The sequence below is a fragment of the Leopardus geoffroyi genome, chromosome B3 (assembly GCF_018350155.1).
Source record: "Leopardus geoffroyi isolate Oge1 chromosome B3, O.geoffroyi_Oge1_pat1.0, whole genome shotgun sequence".
NCBI classification, from domain to species: Eukaryota; Metazoa; Chordata; class Mammalia; order Carnivora; family Felidae; genus Leopardus; species Leopardus geoffroyi.
Window position 1 is genome coordinate 74,964,272 of NC_059337.1, and position 27,714 is coordinate 74,991,985.

General features: G+C 47.7%; 3 protein-coding genes across 6 annotated transcripts; all 3 read right to left on the reverse strand.

Moving 5' to 3' along the window:
* Nucleotides 1–1,034: 1,034 nt before the first annotated feature.
* Nucleotides 1,035–4,679, reverse strand: LOC123583479 (granzyme H-like). 4 transcript variants are annotated; one of them, XM_045450573.1, is made up of 5 exons: nt 4,071–4,670; nt 2,838–3,024; nt 2,196–2,331; nt 1,735–1,992; nt 1,035–1,306 (listed from the first exon to the last, which is right to left on the reverse strand). In XM_045450573.1, exons 1-5 carry the CDS (start codon nt 4,123–4,125, stop codon nt 1,151–1,153), a joined length of 792 nt encoding a protein of 263 aa, XP_045306529.1. In that variant the 5' UTR covers nt 4,126–4,670; the 3' UTR covers nt 1,035–1,150. The 4 variants fall into 4 exon arrangements, with proteins under 4 accessions (XP_045306529.1, XP_045306530.1, XP_045306531.1 ...); XM_045450574.1 differs by having other exon boundaries at nt 2,838–2,985; nt 4,071–4,663; XM_045450575.1 differs by having other exon boundaries at nt 2,838–2,998; nt 4,071–4,663.
* A 1,189-nt stretch (nt 4,680–5,868) lies between these two features.
* LOC123583481 (mast cell protease 1A-like) lies at nt 5,869–8,903 on the reverse strand. Its single transcript, XM_045450577.1, has 5 exons — nt 8,702–8,903; nt 7,434–7,584; nt 7,055–7,190; nt 6,597–6,860; nt 5,869–6,239 (listed from the first exon to the last, which is right to left on the reverse strand). Exons 1-5 carry the CDS (start codon nt 8,844–8,846, stop codon nt 5,967–5,969), a joined length of 969 nt encoding a protein of 322 aa, XP_045306533.1. The 5' UTR covers nt 8,847–8,903; the 3' UTR covers nt 5,869–5,966.
* Nucleotides 8,904–17,841: 8,938 nt separating this feature from the next.
* Nucleotides 17,842–21,479, reverse strand: LOC123582253 (granzyme B-like). The gene is made up of 5 exons (XM_045448498.1): nt 21,309–21,479; nt 19,585–19,732; nt 18,992–19,127; nt 18,531–18,788; nt 17,842–18,048 (listed from the first exon to the last, which is right to left on the reverse strand). The coding sequence occupies exons 1-5, from the start codon at nt 21,361–21,363 to the stop codon at nt 17,878–17,880; spliced, it is 768 nt and encodes a 255-aa protein (XP_045304454.1). The 5' UTR covers nt 21,364–21,479; the 3' UTR covers nt 17,842–17,877.
* Nucleotides 21,480–27,714: the final 6,235 nt, after the last annotated feature.

The window sequence follows — 27,714 nt, forward strand, 5'->3', positions numbered from 1 at the left end:
AAGAGAGAGAGAGAGAAAGACAAGCTTTCTTGTGGATTCTAAAAACAGATCCATTTATGCCAAACTGAACTGCTTGGTGGAAGGAGAGAAACCAGGGGAATTTAGGAGAAATGTCTCATCACTGTATGTTTCCCAATGGCAGGAACAGAGCCCCTTATATGCTTGGCACAAAGAGAGAGATCAAATTTGATCTGGTGGATGGCAATGTGGTACTTTAGTCCAGCAGCCTGGAGCCATCTGCCTCACAAAGCTGCCATAACCCAGGGTACCAGCAGGGGGAGTCTGGGTCCTGAGACTAGGCCAGGCTTAAAGGGGCTGAAGCTACTGAGTGAGTGACTCCATAGGCTATAGTAGCTAAGCTCCTGGGGGATGCTGGTTTGGACTGAGGGACTCAGCAGGTCCTACTCCTTGGGAGGTGGGTACTGGCTCCTCTGACAGGCATTGGGTGGGTTGGCAGCTCCAGGTGTGGCAGGATGGAAAACAGAGGCTGTTGTGGGATGGTCAGCCAGGGAGGAAGTTAACTGAATTTAGTCCTGGGCCCTGGGCAGTGCAGAAAAGTGAAACCTGGGTGGGGCTGGGGCTGCATCTCAGCCTCCTAAGCTGCAGAAAGTCTTGGCTGTAGGAGAAACCTGCCCCCATTGCCCCAGAAAGAGCCCCCCTGGAAACAGGAAATGGAATGCTTGTGGCATGGTTCCCTGGAGTTATTCCCTTTCTACTGACCAAATTGTGGGGTTGGTGATGGTGGTCGGCTTAGAGAAGTTATGGCATTTTTATGGCCCAGAAAAGATAATTTTTGGGGAGAGAGGATTGTCCTTTTAAAACAGAGTTTAGGCTGAACCCTTGCAGAGGGCTAAGCCCCAAAGAGGTGTTATTGAGAAACTGATGAGAAACTATGCAGCAAAGGGTTTAGGGAGGACCAAGGGCTGGGGGAGAAAGGAGAAAGCAAAACCTGGAATTGACAGCAGAAAACTTCCTGGGGCAGTGTTGCTGCATATTGAAAGTGGTTCAGTGAATAAATAAGACCGCAGCCATACTCGCTCTAGAGATCTATTTATTATGACCCTGCAATGCCCACTCCCCATCCCCCGAGCCCCAAGGGGTTCTTGCCTCTGCCCCAGAAAAGGTGGCCAAGCACAGAGGACAATTAGCCTCACGCCTGCTGAGAGAAGTGCTTCATTATTCTCTTTATCCAGGGCAGGAAGTGTGAGACCTTGTCGAAGACCCCTGGAGGTGTCCCATTCCCGTTTCCGTAAGAGAAAGTCCCTTGGGCCACATTGTTACACACGAGGGGTCCCCCAGAGTCCCCCTGTGGGCAGAGAGAGGAAGGACTGGGTTGGTGACCGCACTCCTGGTGGTCCTGCCCTCCCCACTGCCCTGGGGCTGGGGGTCTGTGTCAGGGGGCTGCATGGGAGATTGGGCCCTGGGCAGACCTTGTCCCCTCTCTCGGTCCCTGCACTCCATCCAGGCACTGACTGTTCTTTCCAGCACCACCCAGGCCAAACATTTCTCTCCAAACCTCAGGGAAACACAGGTGACAAGGCTGCTGTGAGGAGACTAAGGCTTCTTCCCCCAACAGGGGACCCCTGGAAGGGGTGGGGAACTGAAGACTGGATTTGTAGACCCAGCTGCCCAGGCTCTCAGGCTGAGGCATGAAGGCACAGCCACTCCCATACCCCGGACCTCCCTAGGTTCCTCAGCCCTGGGGCCTGTCTAGGTAGATGCTGGAAGCCTGACCTTGAAGCTGGTCTTCATCTTCTTCGGGTCTCCTACACAGATCTGGGTGGCCCCCATGTAATAGCCACGGAAGCGGGTTCTGCACTCCCGATCCTCCTGCACGATCAGCTCTACCTCCTGCAGAGTGGTTGCTAGAGCGCCCATGGCCATGCGTCCCCAGCCAGCCACACTGCACACCTGTCCCGGCCTCAGCCGGTCCTTGCCTTTGGGCAGGCCCAGGGGCCTCACAGCTGCAGTCAGCTTGGCCTTTTTCACCAGCTGATGGAAAGAAGCAAGAGGGGCCAGCTCAGTCAGTGGTCTCTGGGCCCAGGTACTCTATGCGGCTGCCCTGTCTTCCTTCTCCCCTGAGCCACTGAGACTGGTCAGGTGGCCAGGCCAGGCATGAAGGAGGGGACAGGTCCCAGTGGGAGAGGAGACAATGTGGACCCAGGAGAGCGAGGGCAGTGGGGAGGTCTCCTTACCTGCAGTAACATGATGTCGTTGGAGTAGTTCTTTGGATTATAGTCTGGGTGGGGGATGGCTCTTCTCACGGGGATGATCTGCTGGGTCTTCTCCTGCTTCTTGATGTTGTGGGCCCCCAGGATGACGCTGATGGAGCTGTGCCGAGAGCAGAGTGGGCAAGGGGGTGTGGGGGTCACAGGACACAGCTCTGCCCAGGAACCAGGAAGGGCAGGTGACAACCGGGGTGGGCAGGACTGGAGCCGAGGGGCACATAGAGGTGACAGATGGGTCCTGGATTCTCTTTTTTTCAATGACACTGAGGGTAGGAGCTCTGGGAGCTCTCTTTTGCTCTCAAGAAATATCATGAAATTACTGTGAGTTTGCATTTTGGTGCTAGGGCATGCTTCCGTCCTCCACTGCTGCTTTATTTGCCTGGTGTGGTCCATCTCTTCTCCAGTGTGCCACTTACTCTCACATCTGATCCACCGACTCCAAAGCTCACCTGTCTTATGTGTCAGCCTTTCTCTGCCCCAGCCACACTCCCAGCTGGCTCCTTTGATGAGCTCTCATAGGCTTGAGTGACCAGGAGCCTCGGATGGCCCCCTGGGCTGCAGCCCTGGGGGGGAAGGGCAGGGGTCCCCCTAGGGGTCTTTGCCCCTCACCTTCCCAAGCAGTGAGCAGCCGTCAGAACAAAGTCCTCGTTCACAAGGGCACCGCCGCACCTCTTCTTGCTGTTCCCGACGAGAAACTGAACAAATACCATGTAGGGCCGAGAGTGGGGCTTGGCCTCATGGCCCCCGATGATCTCCTCTGAAAGAAAATGCTGGTGGATGGGGTGACTGGGGGCAGCTGTGGTCAGGAGGGAAAGAGTAAGAAGGCGGTGACTGATGGTCTTCTCAGGTTCTCCTTGTAGCCGGAGGACCTTTCCTGAACCTCATGCCTCAGAACCCCCCTGAGAAGGGACAGTGCTTGTTCTCCACATCCTATTTCAGACAAGTGTGTGGGGGAGGTAAGATCTACCTTCAAGATGGTAGAATCTCAGAGGATCGTGGACAGGACTCCTCTGATGCCTTCTTTCTCAGTGAGTCCCCCCGGGCCCATCTGAGCCTCTGCTAACATCCTGATGGGTGCCATTTTCTAATAAGCTACCTATGGCCTTATGGAGTTGGATTCTCTAATATCCTCATGTTCCAGGGCCTCGCACACCCTAAGGTGTCAGTAGACATTTTTAAGTTGCATGAATGAACAGCTTTCAATTAGCATTTGGCTGAGGTTGGATGGAGAGATAGGGCTGGTGGGATTCAAGGCCGCAGGAATCAGGGAGGGCATCGGCAAAGACAGTGGAGCAGCCGAGGGCCTAGGAAGGCAGGGGTGGGTGGCACTGACAATGGGTTACACGGGCCTGGGACCGAGGTAGGGGTACAGTCATCTAGCTGCTGCTGAGATCACCCTCCGTGGGCAGGATGGAGCGGGTGGAGAGCACGGAGAAATTTAATTCTCTTTTAAAGCTGAGTCCAGGGACAACACCCTCTACTGCAGCTGGTTGGTCTGAGCTTACCTTTCCTGGGTTGGAGCGAGCAATTTCAATGCCTGTCTTTTGTAGTTTCATATCTCCTACCAAATGTCTTTCTACAAACAACCCACTTTCCAAGCCATAAGAGAGAGGCTAACCCCTACCAAACCTTCTAGGGAGTACCCTTCCTGCTGGCCATCCTTGTTGAGTGTGTCTGTCGAGCATCAGACCTGTCAGTCTTGGTTTGAGATAGGAGCTGGGGCTCAGAAAATTCCTGGGCTCAAAGGAGGACAATCCAGGGCCGCACTGGGCAGAAGGGTCAGGACTTACAGGGGGCTTTGTGGGATGGGCTCAGGCCTCTGGAATGGGGCTTGTCACTCACCTGTCCTGGCCTCAAGGGGCAGCAGAAGGGCCAGCAAAAGCAGAAGTGGTTGCATCTTCCCTGAAGTTCTGCCCAGGTCAGAGCAGCCTGTCTTTCTTCCTTCCAGAAGTGAAGCCCCGAGGGGAATGAAGGACAGGTGGCTCACTGAACGTCTAGGCCTCCTCGACTTGTGTTCCTGTAGAGCTGGGCGTCGTCATACAAAGTGGTTTTCTTGGGCTGGGTGACAATGGTAGTGCCTCCACACTTGCACTCCCACTGCTGAGTCACGAGGTGAACGTGAGAAGAAATAACAAGAAAGTGACGGCTGGGACTGCAGCCCTCAGAAGGCCTGGTACCTCAGAAGCCACTCGGTGACTAAATCGAGACAAAAATGTCTTTATTTCTCGGCTCTTGGCTCTTTTTCCATTCTGAGGAAACCGTGAATAATAACTGAGCTAGCTGGGTGCGGGGACATGAGAGGCATGGCTCCTGAGCTTGAGATGCTGATGGTCACCAGGGGCAGACCAAGAATCTGCGCTGAGTGTACCTTTCCCCTCAGTCTAAGCACACTCATCAATGGCAGACATTCAGCAAACCGCTTCTTTTCAGGCTGCCTTCACTTAGGTGGGGGTTTTATTTTAGTTTTTTAGTTATTGTTTGCTTAAATGTTAATTTCTTTTGAGAGGGAGAGAGAATGAGTGGAGGAGGGGCAGAGAGTGAGGGGGAGAGAGAGAGAGAGAGAGAGAGAGAGCGAGCGAGAGAGATCCAGGCAGGCTTTGGGCTGTCAACAGGGATCAGGACTGTGAGATCCTGACCTGAGCCTAAATGAAGGCTCAGATGCTTAACCACCTGAGCCACCCAGGTACCCCTGAGGTGGGTGTTTTTAATTTTTTTTAATGTTTATTTATTTTTGATGAAGAGAGACAGAGCCTGAGTGGGGAAGGGGCAGATAGAGAGGGAGACACATTATCCACAGCAGGCTGTCAGCACAGAGCCTGATGTGGGGCTCAAACTCATGAGCAATGATATCGTGACCTGAGCCCAAGTCGCCCACTTAACTGACTGAGCCACCCAGGAGCCGCTAAGGTGGGTGTTTTTATATAAGAGACTTAGTGATGGTTGAAAAATGGGAGAAAAAATTTACTCGATAAGCTGTAAGCTATAGGACACCTTTGAAATAATAGGATACCTTTGAAACACAACTTTTTATTATAATAAGTTTCCTTTGGAGACACACTCACACGTACACACACACACACACACACACACGCACGCACGCACGCATGCACACACATGCGAATCAGTGTGAGGTGGGAAGAGGCTGGATTAGACCAAGATGGAAGAGCACCTGAAGGTCATTCAAGCCCATGGAAAATGGGTTGCAGCATACCAGAGGGTGCGACCATGGCAAGGCTGTGACAGGCACTTGGGCTAGGCTGGGAGTACCGAAGGGTCCTCTTGAAACTTCTCAGGCTCCAAGCTGCCACGCTGATTTGGGGAGGGAGCGCTGCATGGGGAGAGCTACAGCTCTCCAGAATCTTCTTGCCCATTTCTCTTAGGGTGGAGAAGCGGCCCCCTATCTCAGAGCTTCTGAGGTGGTCCTCCTTCCAAATGGATTTCTTTATGTTGCCATATTGAGGTAGGATGGGGTGGGAGTGTAGGTGTGGGAGGAGGTAGAGGGCAATATGGATGAGACAGAAGGGTGCTCTAGAAGAGGGTCATTTTTCCTGGGACAGTGTCTCCCTTTTCCCGATGGAGCTAACAGTCAGCCTGGCAGGGGGCTGTGGCGCTGGGAGGTGTATTTGGAAGGAGCTGGGTCTCAGTGCAGCAAAACTTTTTATTCTAGAGAATGTGAACCAATGGTCGCCATAACGAATGAATGTTGTTTTGGTGAATAAGGGAGGAATCTAATTTCCACTAGAGATGGAAGTTTATTAAGTCCCTGGCGGCCTCCTCTCCACCCCCTTTGCCCAGTGCAGTTCTGGCCTCTGCCCCAGAGAAGGTGGATGGATTGATCCTGGAGGCGTCTGAGTCTGGTCCCGGTGGGCTGAAGTGTCTCATTATTTTTTCTATCCAGTGCATAAAGCCTGAAATCCTGGTGTAGACAAGTGGAGGTGTCCCACAGTGTTTTACACAGGAGACAATGCCCTGGGCCACGTTGTTGCACACAAGGGGGCCTCCGGAGTCTCCCTGTGGGCAGAGGGAGGAAAGGCTGAGCCAACCCTTCTTTGGTCCTGCCTTTCTGCTGTCCCTGGGGATAGGTGGTCTCTGTTAGGGGGCTGTGGGTGAGATCAGGGCCAGGGTAGGCCTGTGGCCTCACCTGGTCCTGGGGTTCCAGCCTGGTCCTTACACTCCCTTCCCTCTTCTCCCTCAGAAAACCTCTGCCCATAAGGAGCTGTGGGACAGTCTCTCACCCCTGCTACAGACACAGGGCCAGAGATGTGTTTGGATGGAAAGGCTGAAGACAGGGATATGGCTAGTTCTCACTGTCTCTTCTCAAAGCGCGGCTATCCCAGGGCTGGGCATGGACAGTACTGGGGATCTCACCTGAAGGGCAGACTTCTTCCTTCTTGGGTTCCCCACACACATCTGGGTGGCGGGGTTATACAGGTGATTGTAGTGTGACATGCATTGCTCATCCTTCTGGATTTCAAGCTCTACCTCATGCAGTTTCTCTGCCCCAGAGGAGCTGTCCATTCTGAATTGTCCCCAGCCGGCCACACTGCACACCATCCCTGGCCTCACCCACACATTCCTTTTGGGCAGCCTGATGGGCCTCACGCTGGCATCCAGGCGGGCCTTTCTTGACAGCTGAGTGCCGGAGGAAAGGTATTGTAATCTACCGATAGTCACAAAGAGCCCCGGGACAGTCATGGCATTGCCATCTTCACAGCCCCGGGTCAAGTGGAAGGTCATACTGGGAAGGAGGGAGAAGAATGAGGTCCCAGGGAATGCAAAGCCCCCAGGAATAAAGTGCACAAGAACCAGTGGAGCGAGGGCCCTACCTGCAGTAACATGATGTCATTGAGGAAGGTTTCAGAAGTGTAGCCTGAGGGGCGGAAGGTTTCTCTCACGGGGATGATCTGCTGGGTCCTCTCCTTCTTCTTGACGTTGTGGGCCCCCAGCGTCACAGTCATGAGGCTGCACACAGAGCAGGGTGGGGGTGGGGTGACAGGAGGTACAGCCTCAAAGCCGTGGAGGGAACAGGACAGCTCGGGGCAGGGCAGGACTGGAATTGGAGAGTAATTATAGGCAATGGGGCCCTGGGGCTGAGCATCTCTGTGCCCTCTGCTTCTTGGCAGCCCAGGCTGGGCGGGAGTTAACTTCACAGTTAACACCTGAGAGGTGTCCCAGAAGGGCGGGGTTCCAGGCGTCCCTTCTTACCTTCCCCAGCAGTGAGCTGCTGTTAGCACAAAGTCCTCACGTACAAGGAAACCCCCGCACTGTTTCCAGGTTTTGTCTGGTTTGTAGATCCGGAGAAATGCCATGTAGGGACGAGAATGAGGGTTGGCTTCATGGCCCCCGATTATTTTCCCTGAAAAAAAAATTCTACCCTGCCTGCTGTGCTCATGAAGCCGAAGGCTGGATGCAGAGAAACTGCGGCAGGTGGGAGTCGGGGTGGTGGAGAGCACAGTCCCTAGTAGCCAGCAGCAACCCAGAAGGCTTCCTTGGGCTACAAGACCCGTGAGACTCACATCTCCCTCTGACAAAGAGCAGAGGAGCCCTTGTTCCTTATTTCCTGCTGCAGACACATAGGGTGGCAGACAGAATTTGCATTAGGCAAGCAGTGAAATCCCCATGGATCCTGGAAAATCCTTTCCCTGAATGTACCTACGTCCTCTCTCCCCTTTTGTTTCCCAGACCTTAATGAACTGCTCCTCGTTTGTCATGTTTGGAACGTGAGCTCAAAATGCTCATGTTGTATTGTGGGTTGCGTTTGATCTTTGCCAGAGCCCTGCACGTAGTAGGTGCTCAGTAAATGTCTTGGCCGCCTGAAACAATGGTTCTCGATGAGCCTCTCGATGAGGGCTGGTCATGGTTCTAAGTAGCAGGGAATACGGGGCCTGCCAAAGCCATTGTGCCCGTTGTGACTGACAAATTACCAGAGGGAACTTGAAACAAAAATGGTCCAACGTAAGTGCTATGGGGACCAGGACGCCACCAACTGTGAGATCAGCTGGGTCCTCGACTTCTTTCATGGACAGCATAAGAATGCCAAAGCTTGGAGAAACGAGTGAAGGTTGAGGGTAGATTTTAACACCTTGGGTTAGAAAGTTAGCGGGCGTTACTTTGACTACAGAAGCTGGTCCCCTTCTCCAAGCTGCCCTTTCCTGAGGCATTACTCATTTCTCATTCCTACCTTCGAACCTGCTTTCATATGCCTTTGTAAAAGAACCCAATTTCCATATGACTAGGTTAGGACCTGGGAAGGGGATGGTACCCACAGGCCCTCCTGGGGATCAGCCCCCTGCCCTGCCATTCCTGCTGAGTGTTCATCCCACTTCAGATCTGCCCATCTCTGAGTGAGGTGGGCAGATCTGATGCGGGATGAACACTCAGCAGGGCTTGGATGTGCCTGAGTGTAGCATGTAGGCAGGGCTGTGCCACGGTGGGATGGGGCTGGGCCTCTGCTGGTGGGGACAGTCACTCACCCGCTTCAGCCTTGGAGGCCAGAAGAAAGGTCAGCAAGAGCAGGAGCGGCTGCATCTTCTCAAGAAGGCTGCCCAGGTCGGAGCTGCTGGTGCCTCGTCCTAGTGTCCTTTCCCTGGTGTTCTTCTCTGGTGTTGTGGTATTCATCACATAAGGCTCCTCCCTCTGAGTGCCTCCTACTGCTGTCTGATCAAGTCCTGGACTGAGTGAAATAACTTATCAGTCACCCTATTGGTATCCGTAGCTCTTGACCACACCAGCTGAAAACAGGAACCACAGGCTAGGGATGGGGTGGTTAAAAATGTCCCATCAGAGAGCAGCAAGTCCCTGAGCTGCAGAAATCTGAGCTTCATGATGATAGATCCAAGACGTTTCCTCTTCCTTGGCTGTCTTTAGCCCGTCAGGACGATCTGTTACGGAGGCCCCTTTCGAGTGAGACTCAGGGGTATTGGGGGTGAGATTCTTTGCTTCTGGTGGAGGAGACAAAATCATCGGTGACCTGATAAGGATGGTAAAGGCCATGGCTAGAGAGATGGACAGAATGAATGGTGTGGGAGTCATGTTGAAGAGGGCTTGGTCCAGTTACTAAAGAACTGAGTGGTTTAAAACAACAGCAGTGACACCACCACCACGACCACAACCACCACCACCATTTATTTTTTCCATGAATCTGCAAGTTGGTCAGGGTTTAGCATGGAGAGCTCCCCTTTGCTCCCCTTGGTGTCAGGAGAGGCTTGAAGGTTGGAGGCTGGGATCACCTGAAGGCTCAGTTACCAGTGCCAGTGGTTGGTGCTGGTTGTCTACTGGCATGTCAGCTCCTCTCCATGAGGTCCTCTCATGTAGTCTTTGCATGGGCTTGTTTAGTCTTCCTTGCAACGTGATGGTTGGCTTTCCCAGAGGGAGGATGTCTCCCAACTCAAGCCAGGCAGAAGCTGTGTTCTTTCTTTACCAGACTTCGAAGTCATACGGCATCCATTCTACTAAATTCAGCTTCTTGGGGCAATCAAAAGCCTCCACCCGGGGGCGCCTGGGTGGCGCAGTCGGTTAAGCGTCCGACTTCAGCCAGGTCACGATCTCGCGGTCCGGGAGTTCGAGCCCCGCGTCAGGCTCTGGGCTGATGGCTCAGAGCCTGGAGCCTGTTTCCGATTCTGTGTCTCCCTCTCTCTCTGCCCCTCCCCCGTTCATGCTCTGTCTCTCTCTGTCCCAAAAATAAATAAACGTTGAAAAAAAAAAATTAAAAAAAAAAAAAAAAGCCTCCACCCGTATGAAAAAGGAAGGGGCATAGAACCCACTTCTGAGGGGGAGGAGTGTTTCAGTCATGTCAGAAGAGCCTGCGGGATGGGAGACATACAATGTCAGTCATAGTAAAGGACAATCTGCCACACGACTTTAGGGGCAGGTGGAGTTGGTCAGAGGACTTGAAACCACTGATTGGTTTCAGGTTATAAGTCGAGGTTATAGCCTTTGGACAGATTGGGGCCTGCTCTGTCGAAACCAAGTGTATTGAGGATGGAAGAGAGTTGGGTCTCTGAAATGAATTCCTGATAGTGTGTGAAGTGGCAGTGAGTGCCAGGGAGCTAGAACAGGATCCTCACACCACTGTCTGGAGACCTATATTCTCATATCCTTGTAGTATTTGCTCAATAAGTTCTTCTGATGGTCTCTCCATAATGGACAACAAGAAGGGAGTCACGGAATTGAAAATATTGTTGCTTCTAAACATGTTGATCCCAGTTCTCTTGAGAAGCAATAAAGTCAACAGTGACTCTGACTGGTGGGGAGCCAGAGTGAACCAAAAGACGGCTTTCAAGCCCCTGCGAGGTGGGGAAGGTGGCCACACCAGGCTTCCTATGCGGACACCCTCCCCCTTATCCCGCATGGGCTTGGACGGCCTGCACTGGGCAGTCCAGCTTGGGTTGGCAGAATAAACGTGAGGTGAGGAGGGCAGCCCAGCTCGGGAAGTAGACGCTAAGTGCTGTGAGGGGGGCATTCACATCAGGGACTGGCCTAGTAGGTGGTATCAGAGCTCAAGGAGGCAGACAGGGGCCTCCACTGAGGGGGCAGTCTGGTGCAATTCATCAGAGCAGTTGGGTATAGTGAAGTTTGCATTGGCACAAAGGGGCTGCCTTTAAAAGGGAAACAGCATACGCCAAGGGCAAGGCTTTTTTTTTTTTTTTTTTTAAATTCGTGTAGCAAGGTGTATATTTTTTTGTCTATAATTTTACTTTCATCTTATCTATGCCTGTATATTTAAAATGTATCTCTTGTAACTAGTACAAAATTCGGTCTGGCATTTCTTAGCTAGACTAACAATCTCTGCCCTTTAATTAGAGTCTTCAATCTCTCTTTATGTTTAATGGAGCTGCTGATAGGGTTGGTTGAAGAATATCTTATTGATAGTGATTTGTATTGGTGTGACTTAGTCTTTGTTTTTTTGTTCTTCTTTTTCTGCCCTCTTTTGTTGTGTTCCATTTTGTCCTCTTTGCTGGCTTTTATTTATACCTGTATATTTTATCTTATTTACCCTAGGATTACAATAGGACTCCTCACGTATCACAGTCTCTACTTTGAATTGATGTTATGCCACTGCACATAAGAACGATGTCTCTCCGTTTAACTGCCCTCCCACCATTTGAGTTATTTTTGTCATACATTTTACAATATGCCATAATCCCTAAAGCATTCTTGCCTAAAGTAATCAATAATCTTTAAAAGAAATTTACATAAAAGCTTTTATATTTAGTCACATTTCACACTTTTATTTCTCTTTTTCCCTTCCTGCTTTCAACGGGACCATTTCCCTTTAGCCTAAAGAACTTCTTTTAGTGCTCTTTGCAAAGCAGTTCTGATGGCAACAGTTCTCTTATCATTGTTTTCCTGAAAATGTCTTCATTTGGCCTTTACTTTATTTTTTTAAAATTCTTAAAATTTAATTTATTTTTTTAATTTACATCCAAGTTAGTTGGCGTGTAGTGCAACAATGATTTCAGGAGTAGACTCTTTAATGCACATTACCCATTTAGTCCCTCCCCCCTCCCACAACCCCTCTAGCAACCCTCTGTTTGTTTTCCATATTTAAGACTCATGTTTTTTCCCACTCCCTGTTTTTATATTATTTTTGCTTCCCTTCCCTTATGTTCATCTGTTTTGTGTCTTAAAGTCCTCATATGAGTGAAGTCATATGATGTTCGTCTTTCTCTGACTACTTTCGCTTAGCATAATACCCTCTAGTTCCATCCATGTAGTTGCAAATGGCAAGATTTCATTCTTTTTGATTGCCGAGTAATACTCCGTTGTGTATATGTACCACATCTTCTTTATCCATTCCTCTGTTGGTGGACATTTCGGCTCCTTCCACACCTTGGCTATTGTTGATAGTGCTGCTATAAACATTGGGATGCATGTGCCTCTTTGAAACAACATACGTGTATCCCTTGGATAAATGCTGGGTTGTAGGGTGGTTCTATATTTAACTTTTTGAGGAATCTCCATACTGTTTTCCAGAGTGGCCGCACCAGCTTGCATTCCCACCAGCAGTGCAAAAGAGATCCTCTTTCTCCACATCCTCGCCAACGTCTGTCGTTGCCTGAGTTGGTAATGTTAGCCATTCTGACATGTGTGAGGTGGTATCTCATTGTGGTTTTGATTTGTATTTCCCTGATGATGAGTGATGTTGAGCATTTTTTTTCATGTGTCGGTTGGCTGTCTGGATGTCTTCTTTGGAGAAGTGTCTATTCATGTCTTTTGCCCATTTCTTCACTGGATTGTTTGTTTTTGTTTCATTGATTGTTTGTTTCACTGGATTGGTGTTGAGTTTGATAAGTTCTTCATGGGTATTGGATACTGACCCTTTATCTGGTATGTCATTTGCAAATATCTTCTCCCATTCCGTCGGTTGCCTTTTAGTTTTGCTGATTGTTTCCTTCACTGTGCAGAAGCTTTTTATTTTCATGAGGTCCCAATAGTTCATTTTTGCTTTTGTTTCCCTTGCCCCTGGAGATGTGTTGAGTAAGAAGTGGCTGTGGCCAAGGTCATAGAGGTTTTTGCCTGCTTTCTCCTCGAGGATTTTGATGCTTCCTATCTTACATTGAGGTCTTTCATCCATTTTGAGTTTATTTTTGTGTCTGGTGTAAGAAAGTGGTCCATATTCATTGTTCTGCATGTCGCTGTCCAGTTTTCCCAGCACCACTTGCTGAAGAGACTGTCTTTATTCCATTGGGTATTCTTTCCTGCTCTGTCAAAGATGAGTTGGCCATACGTTTGTGGGTCCATTTCTGGGATCTCTATTCTGTTCCATTGATCTGAATGTCAGTTCTTGTGCCAGTACCATACTGTCTTGATGATTACAGCTTCGGAATATAGCTTGAAGCCTAGGACTGTGAAGCCTCCCACTTTGGTTTTCTTTTTCAAGATTGCTTTGGCTATTCAGGATCTTTTCTGGTTCCACACAAAGTTTAGGATTGTTTGTTCTAGCTCTGTAAAGAATGCTGGTGTTATTTTGATAGGGATTGCATTGAATATGTAGATTGCTTTGGGTAGTATTGACATTTTAACAATATTTGTTCTTCCTATCCAGGAGCATGGAATCTTTTTCCATTTCTTTGTGTCTTCTTCAATTTCTTTCGTAAGCTTTCTGTAGTTTTCAGTGTATAGATTTTTCACCTCTTTGGTTAGATTTATTCCTAGGTACTTCATGGTTTTTGGTGCAGTTGTAATTGGGATGGATTCCTTGATTTCTCTTTCTGTTGCTTCATTGTTGGTGTATAAGAATGCAAGCGATTTCTGTGCATTGGTTTTATTTCCTGCGACTTTGCTGAACTCATGGATCAGTTCTAGCAGTTTTTTGGTGGAATCTTTAGGGTTTTCCATATAGACTACCATGTCATCTGCAAAGAGTGAAAGTTTGACCTCCTCCTGGCTGATTTGGGTGCCTTTTATTTCTTTGTGTTGTCTGATTGTTGAGGCTAAGCCTTCCAATACTATGTTGAATAACAGTCATTTTGCCTGTACTTTTAATAATATTTTCACTGGATCTAGAATTCCAGGTTGAATTCTAGAAATACGTTGCCTATTTCTTTTTTTTCCCTTCAACTGTTTAAAAAATGTTATTTGACTGTCTTCTGACTTCTATTATTATCTGGAAGAAGCTCATTGTTATGCTTCTTGTTTCCTGTAAAGTAATGTATCTTCTTTTCCCCTCTACTTTCATTTTTTGATCTTTATCAGATACCAATTTGACTATTATGTGCTTAGATGTGGGTTTCCTTGTCCTACCTGAGACTCACTGAAGTTCCTGACTCTGGGGATGAGAAATGCCATCCAGTAATAGGCCTGTGATGAAAAGGAACCCATGGCTGCTCTTCTCTCGTGTTGAAATATGTTGGGTGGTCAAAAGCAGTGTCGTGTGCGATACAGATTGGTAATAAAGCTGTAAGTTCTCTAAGTCCACAAGTGTGGTAATGGAAGGCCGAGCCATCCCAATGCCTGTCCCTGAAACAAATGAGCAAGATTTGGCATTCCTCAGGCCTATCCCCCACCAGAAGCTGGCTTTGCATTTCTCTCTCCAGTCACACTGGGGCCTGACTCTTCTGGTGGGTGTGTGGGGAAAGAAGGGTAGTGAAAGGAGATCTTGGGGATGAGGGGCACTTCCTTGAGGTCTTTACAGAGTTAATTTATTTTGTTTTATTTCTTAATTTTCATCACAGAGATTTTTAAGCAAGGGAAGAATTGTTTCCTCTGAGTTGGGGGTTGAGGGATATTTACCCAGACAAAGGAGATTTGAAGGAATTGGCATGTTAAGGTGCTCACCTACTTGCATGCGAATGTGCCCATGAATAGACTGCAGCTTTACCAAGGCAGATGTTTTGAATACTTGTCAAGGAATGGCTGCCACAGGAGCCTAGAGGCTTTTTCTCCAGGGAGGTGTCTGAGCAGAAGCTCATCTTTTGTTCAGGGATGCTGATAATTCATCACAGCCTGGGCATTAGAAAACATGTCAGGCTTCTTTTTAGAAAAATTAAAAAAGATGTGTATTTATTTTGAGAGAGAGAGAGAGAGAGAGAATCCCGAGCAGGCTCCATGCTGTCAGTGCAGAGCCCAACTTGGGGCTCGATCTCATGAACCTGAAGTCATGACCCGAGCCAGAATCAAGAACTGGACTCTTAACCAACTGAGCCACCCAGGCACCCCCGTCATGTAAGGCTTCTTCCTGGCCTGGCTGTCAGGAGTCCTGGGTTCAGTCCAGGTTCTGTCCTAACTCTGGTCCCTTTAGTCAGTTATGATCTGTTTCTGGTACTTTGTCTCTCCCTCATCTCTTGAGGGAGGATGAGAGACTACAGCAAGTGTTCTCAAGCTTGTTTTAAACCACAGAACCATTTCCTCAAAGCAGCTGTACTATGTGAACTGAATATGCAGGTGGCTGGGCAACTTTATTTTTTTTTTTTCAACGTTTATTTATTTTTGGGACAGAGAGAGACAGAGCATGAACGGGGGAGGGGCAGAGAGAGAGGGAGACATAGAATCGGAAACAGGCTCCAGGCTCTGAGCCATCAGCCCAGAGCCCGACGCGGGGCTCGAACTCACGAACTGCGAGATTGTGACCTGGCTGAAGTCGGACGCTTAACCGACTGCGCCACCCAGGCGCCCCTGGGCAACTTTAAAGAATACTATTTTTAATTTTGCTTTCTGCATTTTCCTTTTTGTCTTTTCCTTTTTTTTGTTTAACTTTATTTATTTTGAGAGAGAGAGAGAGAGAGAGAGAGAGGGAGAGAACAAGTGGGGGAGGGGCATAGAGAAGGAGAAACAGAATCCCGAGCTAGCTCTGTGCCATCCGGGCAGAGCACGATGTGGGGCTCAAACTCATGAACCACGAATCGTGAGGTCATGACCTGCGCAGAGATCAAGAGTCAGACACTTAACTGATAGTGCCACTCAGGCGCCCCTCCTTTTGTCTCTGTTAATCAAGGAACCAGGTCCTTAGTATGCGTTCGATGCAGGGATTTTTTTTTAGCCCCAAATCGGAAGCTGTATGATCTCATCGCTCTTCCCTTGCAAAAGTACTCGAGGTCGTTAAAAGATTGTGTTGCTTCAGGCTTTGTGCATAAGATGTGAAAGGGCATGCCTTTGAGGGTTACATGATCCCAGAGTGTTTACCCCATGTCACAAAAGAGGATGGTGTTGTGTATTTTTGGTGCAGGTTTTTTGGTGCAGGCTAAACCATCAGCCCAGAGCTGGGACCTTAGGCCCAGCTCCCAGGCAATGCCCACACTAGTGGTAAGACCTTGGTGGTATGGCTCTTGCGGGTGTCTGGTGAGGTATGCCCAGCATAGGGAGATCCTCGTTCAGCAAAAAATCACATCTAAGCCTCTATATCGTGGCCTCCAAGCCACAAACTACCAAATGTGGAAAAGTCTAGGCAGTCTTGGGGTCTGTGGATGCAACTACGTAACCATGGGCCTAAAGGGCAGTGGTGGTTCTCCATTTTTCCAGACCACGTGAGCCTCCCTGATTCTAGTTTGAGTCTGCACAGGAAGGGTCTTGCAGTCATGACTGGGATCGTTACTGGCCCATCCAACTGGATGGGTGTTTAACTTAAGCTTAAATTGCCTTTGGGCAAATATATAATGTGGTTTTTTTCTACCATTTGAATCTATGCAATGACATTCATACCTGCTGCTTTTGAAGCAAATGTCCCCTAGGTATAGAGGGTGTTACAGTAAACAGAGTTTGGTAACTTCATGTCTAGACGCTAAATGACTAAAGTCATTTCCAAATCTATGCACTGCTGTTCTAGAGTCACATGTGATAATATTTATACAGACTGTGACCAGCAATAATAAAAAAGTACAAATTCTTGATTCAGGTGGACTTCCCATAGAGATGTAGGCCGTGTGGACAGGTGTGAAGGAGGGAGAAGGGGTTAGATGATTCGGGTGAAATTCAACAGTGTCGGATTCACCTGGGCTCAAATGATAGAGCCTGCATTATGTTTCCTTCATGTCCCCAATCAATGCCTGACACTTAGTAAGTGCTCAATCAGCATTTGTTTATTGGTTGATGTAAAATGTTGTGCTTTCCAGTCCTACTGCAGCGAAGAGCCCTTTCAAACTCAAAAGACTGATATAGCCCAGGGTGGCCAGCAGGGAGTCTCAGCCTAGAGGCTGGCAGTGACGAGAGGGACAGGTGGAGAGGGACTTAGGCTATGGAGTGACTAGACAGCCAGTGGACCCTGAGCACATGGGGCGACATTGGGCTGGATGTGAGGAGTTGAGCTGGCCCTTCCCAGGTGATCGATGGGGCCAAGGGTTCTGGAGAGCCACCCGCCAGCCCTGTCCTCCATGGACCCTGTCTGGTGCCCTCACAGGGCATGTGCCTCTGATGCCCCTCTCTGTGAGGGCGTGGACTGGGCTGACATCTCAGTGGCGAGGCCCTGTTGGAACTCTGGGTGTTCTAGGTGGAAGGGATATGAGGAAGGGGCCGGCTCAGATCAGTGTTGTCTGGAGGGGACAGGAGTTGTGGCCACTGAACATTCCCAGGGGTTTGGAACACTCTGAGGTATGGAGAAGAAGGGGCAGCCAGGAGACTAGAGGCTGAGCTGGCCCCTGAGCTCAGAAGAGGTCAGGGAAGGGAACTCAGTCGAGATGAGGATCAAGAGCTACTCAAGAGACCCAGCCCCACTCTGTGCCAGCATCCTTGTTTGTGGGAGAGAAATGTCCTTCCACTTCCCAGTGGGGGACTATGTCCTTGGGCCACAGCCCAAGACTGGGCAAGCGTGGTTTCTAGGACCCATGTTGTTATCCTTCCTCCCTGCCAGAGAACACAGGGGAAAGAGGTAAGAACTTCACCCTGAGCTCCAGGACCAGAGAGGTTCATGCTTCCTCCTAATGGTACCCAGCTTCAGCCCTGGCAGAAGGGCAGGCTCTGGGGAGACAGGTGTGGGTGAGAGGGAGCTGGAAGGAACTTTTCATGGGGTTGAAGGGGGAGGTGGGGGGAGGAGGAAGAAGAGGGAGCAGAAAACAGCAGAATTGTGTCACTGGCCTTCTAAGCACAGAGTGGATGCCAGGGAAAGAGGGTCGGTAAACACACACAAGAAACCAGCCCTTCACACTCAGTTGAGAGACATTTATTTGACAGCTGGCACCTTGCCTCCCACCCTCCCTACTGTGATTCTAGATCAGCTTCAGAGCAAATAGTCTGGTTCCTGCAGGAAGAGGCCTCTCATCGTTTTCTTTATCCAGGGCAGGAAACTTGTGACTTTAGTGTAGGCCCGTGGAGATGCCCTATCTTTTCGTCCATAGGAGACGATGCCCTGAGCCACATTGTTACACAGGAGAGGGCCCCCAGAGTCCCCCTGTGGACAGAGATGGGGAAGGAGTGAGCCAGCTCTCCTGCTGTCCCTGCCCTCCCTGTGCCCACTCCCCAACCTCACCCCCCACACCGCCCTCCCCAGCCCCTTTGAGAAGGGTGCTTTGCGTGGCCTTCATGGGAAGTCAGGAAGTCTGAGGGCAGGGCAGGCCTGGACATGGCCCCTGCTTTACTTCACCCCAGGTGGCAGCTCCCTCTCCTCCCCTGGTCCCAGATCCTCTGCTGGGGACTGCTGGCTTCACTCTCCTCTTTAGGCCCCCCTCCCCCAAAGCAGGTGGGCGGGGCTGCTCCTCAGCATGGAGGAGGAGCCCAGTACCCCAGGTGGGTGCCAGCTATGAGGAGCCCCCTGTTTTTCTCACCACTGCACGCCCAGGGCGCACAATTTTCTAACATCGGTGCCCTGGCACAGGGCAGAGTGCTGCCAATCCCTCCTTCTGGAGGAGCACTGCATTTGGATCCATCGCTCACCTGAAAGGAAGACTTCTTTTCCTTTGGGTCTCCCACGCAGAGCTGAGTTTTGTGGTTGTAATAATTGGGGAAGCGGGATTTGCACTCCTGATCCTCCTGCACGATCAGCTCTACCTCCTGCAGTGTGTCTGGGTATCTTCCCGTGGCCATCCGTCCCCAGCCGGCCACACTGCACTCCTGTCCCGGCCTCACCCGGTCCTTGCCTTTGGGCAGGCCCAGGGGCCTCACAGCTGCAGTCAGCTTGGCCTTTTTCACCAGCTGATGGAAAGAAGCAAGAGGGGCCAGCTCAGTCAGTGGTCTCTGGGCCCAGGTACTCTATGCGGCTGCCCTGTCTTCCTTCTCCCCTGAGCCACTGAGACTGGTCAGGTGGCCAGGCCAGGTATGAAGGAGGGGACAGGTCCCAGGGGGAGAGGAGACAATGTGGACCCAGGAGAGCGAGGGCAGTGGGGAGGTCTCCTTACCTGCAGTAACATGATGTCGTTGGAGTAGTTCTTTGGATTATAGTCTGGGTGGGGGATGGCTCTTCTCACGGGGATGATCTGCTGGGTCTTCTCCTGCTTCTTGATGTTGTGGGCCCCCAGGGTGACGTTGATGGAGCTGCATGAGAGCAGAGTGGGGCGTGGGGGTGTGGGGTCACAGGACCTAGCCCAGGATCCATGAGGGCAGGTGGCAGCTGGGGTGGGCAGGATTGGAGCCGAGGGGAAACTGAGGCAACAGAAGGGCCCAGGTTTGAGCTGTCTGTGCCTTCTGCTTCTCAGTAGCTGAGGTAGGATTCTGGAGCCGTTGCTGACCATGTCGGTGGTTCTCAGGGGACAGTTCCCCAGAGAAACATGTGAAATTGCATGACTTTGCATTCAGAGGTCAATGCAGGCCCCGGCTCTTCAGCAATGCCCCTAGCTCCGGCCTCCCCTCTCCCCGCAATGTACGGCCCTCCCTCACTCCCTTTCAGGAGCCTTCCTGACTCCTGTCTTCCTTGGAGACCTGGGAGCTCCCATTGCAGAAGGCAGGGCTCCCCGCTGGGCTTTTCAGGGCTATGCTGGCTGCTGCTCCTCACCTTCCCCAGCAGTGAGCGGCTGTCAGCACGAACTTCTCTTGTATCAGGAACCCACCACACTTACTGCACACCTCCCTATTCTGGATCCACAGATGTGCCATGTAGGGCCGGGAGTGGGGCTTGGCCTCATGTCCCCCGATGATCTCCCCTGAAGGAAAAATCTGTTCTGCTCCCGTGCACCCACTGAATCCACAGAGCAGGCGTGGCCTGGATCTGGGAGGGCCATGGAGGGGGCCTCAACTTCCTCCTCTGGGAAGGGGATGGGTAGTAGTCTTGGTCTGTGAATCTACCTTCTACATATAATTGGAGGTGAGCATACCTGTCTTTGGGATAGCCAAGTTCTAGAGGCTCCTGAAAACTCCTTTCCTGACTTTGCTTTGTTTCAACTGAGTTTCTAAGGCCCCTGTCATCCTGTGAAGTCTAGGATGTTGCTGCTTTTCCAGTGGCTAGGACTTAAGTTTAGGGATCTAGATGTTGTCTGACATAGTCTATTTGCTAGGGCATGACATGGAGCAGGTGCCTAGTAAGTGTTGGTTGGCTTCCTGAAGGCGTGGCTCCCCAGTGAGCCTCTTGGAGGAGGGTTGGTAGGGCTACTGCTGGTAGGATTCTGGAAAGCAGGGAAGTTTAGGTCTTCCAAGCTCATCTTTGAAAAAGGAGAGCCACAGCCTTCAACAAGTACAAAAAGATTGAGATCATACCATGCATATTTTCAGAACACAATGCTATGAAACTTGAAATCAACCACAAGAAAAGATTTGGAAAGGTAACAAATACTTGGAGACTGAAGAACATCCTACTAAAGAATGAATGCGTTAACCAAGAAGTTAAAGAGGAAATTAAAAAGCTCATGGAAGCCAATGAAAATGATAACAACACAACCCAAAACCTCTGGGATGCAGCAAAGGCGGTCATAAGAGGAAAGTATATAGCAACCCAGGCCTTCTTAAAGAAGGAAGAAAGATCTCAGATACACAACCTAACCTTACGCCTTAAAGAGCTGGAAAAGGAACAACAAATAAAACCCAAAACCAGCAGAAGACAGGAAATAATAAAGATCAGAACAGAAATCAATGCTATTGAAACCAAAAAAAACCCCGGTAGAACTGATCAATGAAACCAGAAGCTGGTTCTTTGAAAGAATTAACAAAATTGATAAACCACTAGCAAGTTTGATAAAAAAGAAAAAGGAAAGGACCCAAATAAATGAAAGAGGAGAGCCACTAACACGCTGGGAAGAAAAGCAGAGTTGGAGAAAGGGATGAGGAGACTTGGGACAGAGCAAAGGCCACAGCAGTCTTGTGGGGACAGTGATCCCACGAACTCTGGATGCAGCTGAGCCCCGGGCTTCTCTCCCAAGCAGATGCTTCAGGAAGCACCTGGCTCATCTCACTCGGAAGCCAGGCCTACTCTTCCCTTTGCAGGGGGATTTATTATGTTCTCTTCCAGTTCTCATCCTCTGCTAGGAAAGTTCCATTTCCAGATGGCAAAGGTAGAGCCTGGGGAGGGGACAGTATCCCCTGGCTCTTCTGGAGACCAACCTTCTGCCCTGGCCATTCCTGCTGGTAGCTAATTCAGCATCATACTTGAGAGTGTGAGGCAGGATGAAGCCTGGGGTTCCGAATGTTCCTGGTGGATAGATGGATCAGGGGTGTGCAGAAGGGGCAGGAGAGCTCTACCCACGGTGGGATGGGGTCGGGCCTCTGAGGGTTGTGGTGGTCACTCACCTGCCTTTGCCCTAGAAGGCAGGAAAAAGGCCAGTAGGAGCAGGAGAGGCTGCATCTTCCCAGGAAGGCTGCTCAGGTCGGAGATGCTGGTGCTTTCTCTGTGCTCTCTTTTAGCTTCCACCAGAGGAAGCGGGTGGAGATGGGCTCATTGACCTTGAACTCCCCTCTGGTTTTGTGGTGCTTCATCTTCGATGGCTTTCTACGAAAGCTTCCCTGCCCCCACTCCCTCTGTCTGATGGTGTTCCCTGGGTGGTTGTGTGAGAATCGTGCTGTGACCACATCAGAACCCACACCAGTTGACTCAGACCTGACCACTTGTTCCTCCCAGAATAGGAAACCAAAGGTACCAAGTTGGGGCTGAAGGTTGTGGTATCAACCTGTAGAGGTACTAGAGTCCAGAAACCTGAATCCCCAGTGATAAGACCACCAATGCCTCATTTCCGTGCTGCTGCTAAGTTCATGAGGATAATTTCTTTAGTAGACCCTTGTCTGTATGCTCAAACGTATTAGAGATGTGTCTCCTTCCCTCAGAGGGCTGATGGTCTGGTGGCGGAGACAGAAACAGCAGTGATCAGGATCCAGTCTGGTAAGCGCCATGGTAGAGGAATACACAAGACGGTAAGAGAGCATGACTACTACCTACTAAATCCATACAGTAACCCATTCGTCATCACGCCTTCTTTCTTAGGGATTTTTAGCATCTGTTTTTAAATTACAAAAATGCTCAGTGTGATAAAGCTCATCTCTCCTGTCAATGTTTTTTTTTCTAATTATTTTTTAATGTTTATTTATTATTGAGAGACAGAGACACAGAGTGTGAGCAGGGGAGGGCTAGAGAGGGGGGAAGACACAGAATCCGAAACAGTCCTCAGGCTCTGAGCTGTCAGCACAGAGCCCTATGTGGGGCTCAAACTCACAAACTGCAAGATCATGACCTGAGCCGAAGTTGGCTGCCCAAACGACTGAGCCACCAAGGCGCCCCTCTCCTGTCAATGTTTTTAACAAAAGTCCTGCACCTAATACGTATTGGTTTAAGTTAATGAACCACTGTGACCTAGATGTTGAATCACTGATTAAGCCTAGGTCATTCCTGCTTTGGGTGGACTGGGGTCAGTCCCACCCAAACCATAACAAGTCCAGGTTGGTCCAAAGAAGTCCAGGTTACTAGATTGTCAATACCATATGAAGTGGGAAAGCGTGCTGGGCAATCAAAGACCAATAGTTGTCCTTTCAGTATTCTCTGTCCTCTGTCCAGAGAGCCACACTCCTGATATAGCAGGCTTGGCACATAATAGATTCACATTTGCTAACCAAACTCTGTTGCTGATCTCACTATAATGGATGGGAGGGACCAATTTTTTGTAAACAGCCAAGCCCAATTCTGTTTAAAGAACAACTAAGTAGGGGCATCTGGGTGGCTCAGTCAGTTGAGTGTCTGACTCTTGATTTTGGTTCAGGTCATGATCCCAGGGTTGTTGGATAAAGCCCCACGTTAGGCACTATGCTGAGTGTGGAACCTACTTGGGATTCTCTCTCCCTCTGCCCATCCCCCCTACATGTGTACTCTCACAGCACTCTCTCTCTCTCTTTCTTAAAAAAAAAAAAAAAAAAGAACAACTAAGTATCTCTGAGTGGTTAGAATCTGGTGATTTAAGTTTCCATCTCTGCATTTTCTGTATTTTACGATTTTTCTATGAGGAATATTATGTATAAAAATATATAATTCCAGTGTTAATATCCTCCTTATCAAATCAAGTACATTTTTCAAAACTACTTTTTTTGAACTTAGCTTGCCCAGTAGTGGACATTTAAAAAATAAAAGTATCTTTCTGATTATAGTGGTAATATATGTTCATTAAGAAAATTTGGAAAGTAGAAAGAAAAAATGTCACTCATTTGTCTGTCTCTTACTGATAGACTGTTACCATAAGCAGTGCATTTTAAATACCTGGAATCAAAGTACATATACAATGTAGTTTTTTTTATCCTCACTTAACCCTATAGCTTAGGTATTTTCTTTATGCTCTTAAGAATCTATTAGCAATATCACTATAGTTTCTCTTTCCTAGTTGTTAAAAAATTTAGCACACAATTATTTTCTAAAATTGTTGGAAAATTTGAAAAATAACTTAAGCAAAGAGAAAACAATTAAAATTATATGATTTCTCATCATTCATTGATAATCATCTTTAATGTCTTGAAGTATGATCTAATATATTTTTCTCTCATGTGTATCTATATTTAAATTTTTTATTTTTATTTTTTTTAGATTTTTTCAATTTTATTCATTTATTTTGAGAGAGAGAGAGAGAGAGAGAGAGAGAGGAGAGAGAGAATCTCAAGCAGGCTCCACACTGATAGTGCAGAGCCCAGTATGGGGCTTGATCTCTCTCATGAACTGTGAGATCATGACCTGAGCTGAGATCAAGAGTTGGACTCTTCACTGACTGAGCCACCCAGGCACCCCACCTGCATTTTTTAAAATTAAAAAAGGATTATGCTAAACATGAGGCTATGACTCAATTAAAAATTGAGGTGCTATGTGAAATTCACATAACATAATTCATTAAAGTGTACAATTCAGTGGGATTTAGTGCGTCCAAAATGTCGTGTGACTACCACCGTTTCTAGTTTCAAAATTTTTCATCACCCCAGAACATCCATCCATCCCATTCATAACTTAATGGGTACTTAATAACTTTCCATTCTCCCTTCCCCACCCCTGCCTGGTCTACTAGCGACCACTAATCTTTCTGTTTCCATGGATTTGCATATTCTGGATATTTCATATAAAAATTATCATGTAATATATGACCTGGCTTATTTTTTTTTAATGTTTATTTATTTTTGAGAGAGAGAGAGAGAGAAACAGCATGAGCAGGGGAGGGGCAGAAAGAGAGGGGGACAGAAGATCTAAAGTGGGCTCTGCCCTGACAGCAGAGAGCCTGAAATGGGGCTCAGGACCATGAGTCATGAGATCATGACCTGAGCTGAAGTCAGATGCTTAACTGACTGAGCCACCCAGGTGCCCCAATGTCTGGCTTTTTTTGTAAGCATTACTATTTTTCCACATCTTCATCAATACTTGTTATTTTTCATTTTTTTTATTATAGCTATCCTAGTGTGAATGGGGTGGCAGCTTGTGTTTTTGATTTACATTTCCTTATGACAAATTATGTTTAGCATCTTTACCTATGCTTGCTGGTCATTTGTACATCTTCCTTGGAGGAATGTCAGTTCAAGTCCTTTGCCCATTTCTCAATGGAGTTGTTTGTCCTTTTGTTGTTGAGTTATAAGAGTTCTTTATATATTCTAGATACTAAACTTCTATCAGATGTAATTTGCAAATATTTCCTTCCATTCTGTAGACTGTATTTTCATTTTTTTATTTTCACTTTCTTGATACTATTCTTTTGTGTGAAAAATTTAAAATTTTTTTTTTTAAATTTTTTTTTTTTTTTCAACGTTTATTCATTTTTGGGACAGAGAGAGACAGAGCATGAACGGGGGAGGGGCAGAGAGAGAGGGAGACACAGAATCGGAAACAGGCTCCAGGCTCTGAGCCATCAGCCCAGAGCCTGACGCGGGGCTCGAACTCACGGACCGCGAGATCGTGACCTGGCTGAAGTCGGACGCCTAACCGACTGCGCCACCCAGGCGCCCCGAAAAATTTAAAATTTTTTAATGAAATCCAATTTATCTATTTTATCTTTTGTTGTTTGTGCTTTTGGTGTCAAATCTAAGAATCCAGTATCAAGTCAGAGGTCATGAAGATTTACCCTATGTTTTCTTCTAAGAGGTTTATGGTTTGACTCTTATATTTAGGCTGTTGACCCATTTTGAATTGATTATTGTGTATGGAGTGAGGTAGGGGTTCGACTACATTCTTTCCATGTAGTTATCTGTTTGTCTCAGCAACATTCATTGAAGGTACTATTCTTCCTCCACTGAATAGTCTTGGCACCGTTGTCAAAAATCAATTGGCCATAGATGTTTGAGTTTATTTCTGGACCCTCAATTCTAGTCCAGTCATCTATATGTCTATCCTAATGCTGCTACCACACTATTTTTGATTGCTATAGCTTTGTAATATGTTTTGAAACCAAGAAGTGTGAGTCCTCCAACTTAGTTTTTCTTTTTAAATATTTTAGCTTTAAATATTTTAAATATTTGGGGCTCCTTGCAATTCCATTTGAGTTTTAGAATTGGCTCTCCCATTTCAGCAGAAAAGATCATTGGAATTTTGACAAAGATTGCTTTGACTCTGTAGATCACTTTGGGGAGTATTACCATCTTAACAATACATGCCTTCCAATCCATGAACATGGGATGCCATTACATTTATTAGTTCTTCTTTAATTACTTTCAGCAATGTTGTAATTTTCAGTGTATAATTTGTTCACCTCCTTGGCTAAATTAAATTTAGTCCTAGGTATTTTATTCTTTTGGATGGTATTGTAAGTAGAACTGTTTTTAAAATTTCCTTATTGATTGTTCATTGCTGGTGTATAGAAACAACTGATCTTATATTTTACCTGCAATTTGTTGAATTCATTTTACTAATTTGTATTCAGCTCCCTCCCATGTTCTTATTGTCAGAAATTACACTTTTATACATGTGTACACATTAATATAGCTGGGATCTGGTTCCAAATCTGTGATCTTATCCACAGCTCTGTAAATGTCATCGTATATGTATATATATAGACATATATATTTATGTGTGCTTACAGTTCTTTCATGGTCTAGTGGCTAGGATATACTTACATGTGCTGTGTGTATAGTTGTATGTTTTTATTTGTTTTGATCCCTTCAGTTTTTCTTTCTGACCATGATTTTGGTACATTGTTGTTTCAGGAGGATTTTTAGTGTTCAAACAGAAACTGTGTGAAGTCAACTATTTTCCCCTCATTATGAAGTAGTCAAGATCTTTAAGATATTCTGCTACAGAGGTCTTTGTGGGTAACCACATGTGAGAAGACATGACTTCAAGGGTGATGGGAACTCAGAGGGAGATATTTTCTTTGTGTGAAGATGAGTATCATGTTAGTGGTGTGTGTTATTTGGTTGGGGAATATTCATCCACAATTGTGACTAAATTTAAATCCAAAGTAGCACTCCAGATTGGCATCAAGACCTGGGAGGGGGTGACTGCTGGGCATGCCTGGCTAGACTGCGCCAGGCACAGAGTCAAAAAAGAGTCTCATACCACATGTGTGGTCTCTAAGCTAAGAGCTGAATGAATTTTAAGGGTCATCATGGGCTTGAAAACTCAGTGTGTTGCAGTAACCATGATGCTCTGAAGTTTAGAAGTTGTTCTCCATTTTTCTGTCACCATGAAAGCCTCCCTACTCTGGTATGATTTAAGGAAGATAAGGAAATGTGGTATCTCCTCCATGTCAGAGTTTATATTGAACTTTATACCCCATTGGATACCCTAAGTGTAAACCATAAAGAAATGGCTGCCCTGGTTATATATTTTCCTTCCTGCATCTCTCCTGCATCCAGAAGTAGGTCTCCACTGACACCAGAATTATTAACTCTAATCCTAGGGTCAAATGTGACAACGTACATGAAAACTGGACGTTGTAAGACAAATATTAACCTTGAATAAGATGACTTTCATTTGTGTGGATTTCCCACACAGATTCAGTCTAATCCAACCAACCTGATCAAGGAAGCAGATTTAGGGAAATTCTGATGATTATCCTTTGGCCTTAAGTTTCATGAGGGCATGGAAAGTGCCTGCCATGCTCACTTCTGAGCCTCTCATTTATTATGAGCACATAATAGGTGCTCAGTATCTCTTGTTTGCTGATTGATAGCAAAAGTAATGCTGTTAAGTTCCAGTGCAAAGTTGCTTTCCCTTGCTCAACAGATGGCTATAGCCATCTTAGATGGATCTTAGACCAGAAGCCATGTTACCATGGGTGATCAAAAGACTGGCTGAAAGGGGCCAAAGCTGTGAGTGAATGGTCTATGAGTGAACTCTGAGCCTATGGAGGATGTGGGACTGGGTGTGAGGGGCTCAGCCACACAGGAGGTGTGGAAAAGAGTCAGGCTGGGTCATAACATGGCAAGGAGTTATGAGGAGGTGGTGAGAGGTAGAAGAGAGAAAGAAGCAGAAGGCAGAGGAGCAATGTGAGCAGAGGGAACAGAGGCAGACTTGGCCCATAGGTGCTACCCAGTGATTATTGAATAAATAAAGGAGAAATCAATCATTTCATTCTAGAAATGGATATTTACTAAGGCTGTGGCAGCCTCCATGCAGGGAGATCTGGACTCTTCCCCAGAGACAATGGTCAGTCACAGAGGGCACTTTGCTTGGTCCCTGGTTTTATTGATCTCTTTTTCCAGGCTAGGAAGCTCAGGATCTTGAAGACCTGGAGGTGTTCCATTTTTCATC